General features: G+C 55.0%; 1 protein-coding gene across 1 annotated transcript; it reads right to left on the reverse strand.

Moving 5' to 3' along the window:
* Positions 1-1411: 1411 nt before the first annotated feature.
* On the reverse strand, positions 1412-3728 carry LOC104057221 (histone H2A.Z). Its single transcript, XM_054065307.1, has 5 exons — positions 3567-3728; positions 3053-3130; positions 2559-2672; positions 1963-2092; positions 1412-1806 (listed from the first exon to the last, which is right to left on the reverse strand). Exons 1-5 carry the CDS (start codon positions 3567-3569, stop codon positions 1745-1747), a joined length of 387 nt encoding a protein of 128 aa, XP_053921282.1. The 5' UTR covers positions 3570-3728; the 3' UTR covers positions 1412-1744.
* Between the last annotated feature and the right edge of the window lie 711 nt (positions 3729-4439).

Consider the following 4439-nt stretch of genomic DNA (forward strand, 5'->3'; position numbering starts at 1 on the left):
TCACACCGGTACCGGCCGCGCCGCTTCCGGGTCGGCGCCGCCGCGCGTGCGCGCGCCCCGCCCCGCCCCCGCCGCGGGGGGGAACCCGGGCGCTATGGAAAAGTACCGATGAGGCGGGGGGGGAGCGCGCGCCAACGCTGCAGTGCGGGAGCGGCCGCGCCGCCGATTGCAGCCTGCCGAGGGGGGAGGCGCTCCCGGGCCGCTCCGGAGGGGGAGCGCGGGGACTCGAGGGCTGAGCAGCAGCCGCGATCTAGGTCAGCGCCACCCCGCTACAGCGCTGCGGCACGGGCGAGCCTGCAGGGGCAGCTTGATGGGAAGTACTCGGACGCTGGAAAGCCGCCCCCAGCTGCTGGGAGCAGCGCCTTCTCGTAGAATCAATCATAGAATCACCAGGATGGAAAAGATCTCTTGGATCATCGAGTCTAACCATGCCTATCTGCCACTAAACCATTCCCCTGAGCACCTCGTCTACCCGCCTTTTAAATACCTCCAGGGATGGGGACTCCACCCCCTCCCTGGGCAGCCTCTGCCAGGGCCTGAGAAACCTTTCTGTGAAAAATTTCTTACTGATAACTAGTCTGACCCTCCCTTGGCCCAGCTTGAGGCCATTCCCCATTGTCCTGGCCCGTCACTGAGGGGGGTAGAGGCCAGCAGCCACCTCTCTACAACCTCCTCACCAGGAGGCAGGCCTTCTCTGTGGGGCATGGCCTTGCTGAGACACGACCAGAGACAGACCCCTTTATCCTGCTGCCACCACTTGACTGCCTTCCTTCAACGCCACAGTCTGAACCCTCATACCTACAAGGTTTCAGACTAACAGCATACAAGCACTCCTACAAGGAGTCAGATCCTTCCAAGCAACAGGGGTGAAGCCCACTCACTAAACACCAAACTATTTGCTGCCTTGGGAGCAGGTTCTAGGCTCTTCTCACAGCTCACTGGCTGAGCGAAGAGCAGAGGCTGCTGCAGGATAGGCCCTGCTTCTACGTGGGTATCTCTTCCCAGTCTTCTATAAGAACTAACAGCGAGGGGGGTGAGGCTGCATCCAAAAGAATAATCAACATAAGTTTCAACATCCACTCACCTCCTCTGTCCTTCCTCTTCCATGACAGACCCCTCCTCCTTTACAGATACTGATATTCGGCCAAAGTGGCCTTAAGCAGCACCAGCCTCACCCTCCACCCAGCTGAAGGCTGTCCTCACGCTACCCAGTAGCCTCACTTTGCAGGATAAAACCCGTGCCGCTTCACTGGATCATTTTCACTAACTGCAGTATTCTAGGACTGTGTTTCCAGAGAGCCCCAGCACAGCCAGCGGGTGGCATTGTCAGAGCTGCATGTTCTTGGAAAGACTCTTTGGGAGCTGCGTAGTTGAGACCAAGTATTTTTCAGTTACCAGACAAGAGACAATCCCTCTTCATATAACATTTATTGAATATTTCCACTCTAGTGGATGAAAGGTCTGTACAAAACCAAACATTTCCTTTACTTAAACCAATCTAAAACCAGTCAGCTCAATCAAAACCCACTACAAATACAATAGCTTCTTTGAAGCCATGGTAACACTTAAATACGGTTAAGACTTCAATGCAGAAATTTGGTTTGTTAGAAAGCTCAACAGAGCTTTAACTCCTCAAAGTTACAAAAAGGCAAAATTGTGTTTCACAGATACAGTCCACTGGAATCAACAACACTGGACAAGTAAGTACTTAGAGTCCTGAGATAACAAGGAATCCTGGTATGCTTTAGACAGTTTTCTGTTGTCCTTTCTTTCCAATGAGAGACTTGTGGATATGTGGTATTACACCTAGGAAAGAGCAACAAGCAAGACCACATTATTTCTCTTCAGCAACTTTCTTAAACTTTGCACTTCAAATAAAATGACAGCAGTAAGCAACCTCCACCTCTGTTTGAGTTCTTGCCACCCAACTCCTCCCAAACAGCTAGCAGACAATCTACATACCACCACCAGCAATTGTAGCCTTAATGAGAGAGTCCAATTCTTCATCTCCTCTAATTGCAAGCTGCAGGTGGCGGGGGGTGATGCGTTTCACCTTCAGGTCTTTGGATGCATTTCCAGCCAGCTCAAGAACCTGAGGACAAGACCATTTTCAAACTGAGTTACAGAAGTCAAGTGGGACAGCTGCATGGCCTTCGCTATTTTATTCTCCACACCAAATACGCCATTAGTGTCACCAGGACAGCAAGCAATGTATCTTTTGAAAGGGTTTCTCCTTCATTACTCTGCATTTCGTGATGTGTTTTACAGCAGAGATAACATGGCACATTTCTAATGCTCTAATGCTCTAAACGTGCTCTAATGGCACGTTTTTAATAAATACTTCACACTTCATCTTTCCTGCGACAGCTATCTGACCTGCACAAAATGCAGAACAAAAGGTGCCGTGCCTATTCCATGGTCTCCTGATGATGCCCACAAGTGTGCTCAAAGAAAGTGGAATTCACAGCCCAGTCCAAATTGGCAAAGTACAGCAGGGTCTGGTCATTATACCATTTTAGAGCTGAGCAACTTGCTTGCACTCTTTACAGTAACTTTACCTCAGCTGTCAAGTATTCCAGGATTGCAGCGCTATACACAGCGGCTGTGGCTCCTACGCGCCCATGGCTCGTAGTTCTAGACTTCAGGTGCCTGTGGATACGGCCTACAGGGAACTGCAAAATAACAAAAGTACAAATAGGTTATGACAGCAGAGACAGAAAAAAGAAAGCTACTCTAAGTGACATGCTGAGCAACAGACTCCCAGTGGCAGCAGTACAGCTTGTATTAGACGAGTATTTCAACACTTCAGAATCCAGCTAAGGAGTAACCACAAACAGTAGTAACAACCATAAGGAAATTCTCTGCCCTCCTGCACAGATATGCAAAAAATCTAAAAGCAATCAAGCCAGACATTAACAGGCTCAAAGGCCAAACAGATCCTTACACCACTCTGGACAACAGACAGAAGTCAGACCGTAGAGGGCTTGATAAGGTACAACAAAGAGATAAAACAACCCAACTTCCATCTGCCCATGCCCTAGTGTTTGCTCACCTGCAATCCAGCCCGCTGAGAACGGGACACCGCTTTGGTCTTGGTCTTCCCGGAGTCCTTCCCAGCTTTACCACCAGCCTAGGAGAGAGTAAAGACATGCCAAGAGCCGGGGACTCCGTGCCAGCACCTCGCGCCGCCCGCTCCCACCGCGCATGCGCTCCCCTCCCCCGCCCCCCTTCCCTTCCTCCCCACCGGCCGGCGCGCGCGCGACACAGAAGACGCATGCGCGCTGCCTCTCGGGCTTACGGTACGAGCCGCCCCCTTCGGGCGCATGCGCACCCGCCCCTCCCTCTCCCCAACGGTACCAGTGCGCGTGCGACATTCATCCCCCCCACCCCCCTCCCCCGGCGTGTGCCGGCGCGCGCTGCCCGCGCTCCCTTTCTTCTCCCCCCCGGCCCGCGCGCGCTGTCCCCTCACTTCACCGATGGCGCCAACCCAGTCCCCGCCACCCCCTTCCCAACAGCGGCGCCGCCACTGTTCTTCCACACCCGCGCGGCCCCCCGCGACTCCTCACCATCGCAAAACGGACCGTAGCGGCGCACAAGGGCAGGCAGAGAAAGGGAGCGTCCCGCACGCACAGAGCCTGGCCGACAGCACCGTCCTTCCCCAACCCGCCGCGATTCAAACTGCGCCCGCTCCCGCCTTCCCCCGGCGCTTTATAACCGCCGAGCGCGCCTACATCCGGGAACCCCAGGCGTGCCGCCAGCCAATGGCTGCGGGCAGGGAGGGGGGGAGCCGCTCGCCCCTAGCGACAACCAATGGCGGCGAGGGGCGGGGCGAACCTCGCGCGCGCCCGGCGCGGGGGGGACGGGGGCGCCCCTGTTTAAAGAGACCGGCGGGGGTTGGGGGCGGTGCTTTGGCGGCGGGGGCGGAGACCTCTGGGGTCCCTGTCACCCCGCGGGGACGCGGCAGTGCCTGCTGTGCTTTGAGAGGTCAAGGCTGAACGATAGTGGTTTGGGGTGGAAGAGACCTTAAAGCCCATCCAGTTCCAACCCCCCTGCCATGGGCAGGGACACCTCCCACCAGCCCAGGCTGCCCAAGGCCCCATCCAACCTGGCCTTGAACACCTCCAGGGATGAGGCAGCCACAGCTTCCCTGGGTAACCTGTGCCAGTGCCTCACCACCCTCATAGTAAAGAATTTCTTCCTTCTGTCTCACCTATGTCTGCTCTTCAAATTTCAATCCATTCGTCATCATCCTGTCACTCCATGCTTTTGTATAAAGTCCCTCCCCAGCTTTTCTGTAGCCCCTTGAGGTATTGGATGGTTGCTATAAGGTCTCCATGGAGCCTTCTCCTGGCTGAACAACACCAACAGGCTGAGAGAGCCTGTCGCTGGAGTCGCTGGCATGAGAGGTGGTGGCCAGAAGCCTCCACGTGCCCAAACAC

Source organism: Cuculus canorus, chromosome 4, assembly GCF_017976375.1.
Source record: "Cuculus canorus isolate bCucCan1 chromosome 4, bCucCan1.pri, whole genome shotgun sequence".
In the NCBI taxonomy this organism is placed as follows: Eukaryota; Metazoa; Chordata; class Aves; order Cuculiformes; family Cuculidae; genus Cuculus; species Cuculus canorus.

Bases quoted from the DNA above. Each gene is read 5' to 3' on its own strand.
- LOC104057221 (XM_054065307.1), bottom strand. The intron at 2,673-3,052 runs GTGAGCAAACAC...GTTATTTTGCAG, and splicing joins CTCAGCGGGCTGGATTGCAG to TTCCCTGTAGGCCGTATCCA. The intron at 1,807-1,962 runs GTATGTAGATTG...GCTCTTTCCTAG, and splicing joins GGCTACAATTGCTGGTGGTG to GTGTAATACCACATATCCAC.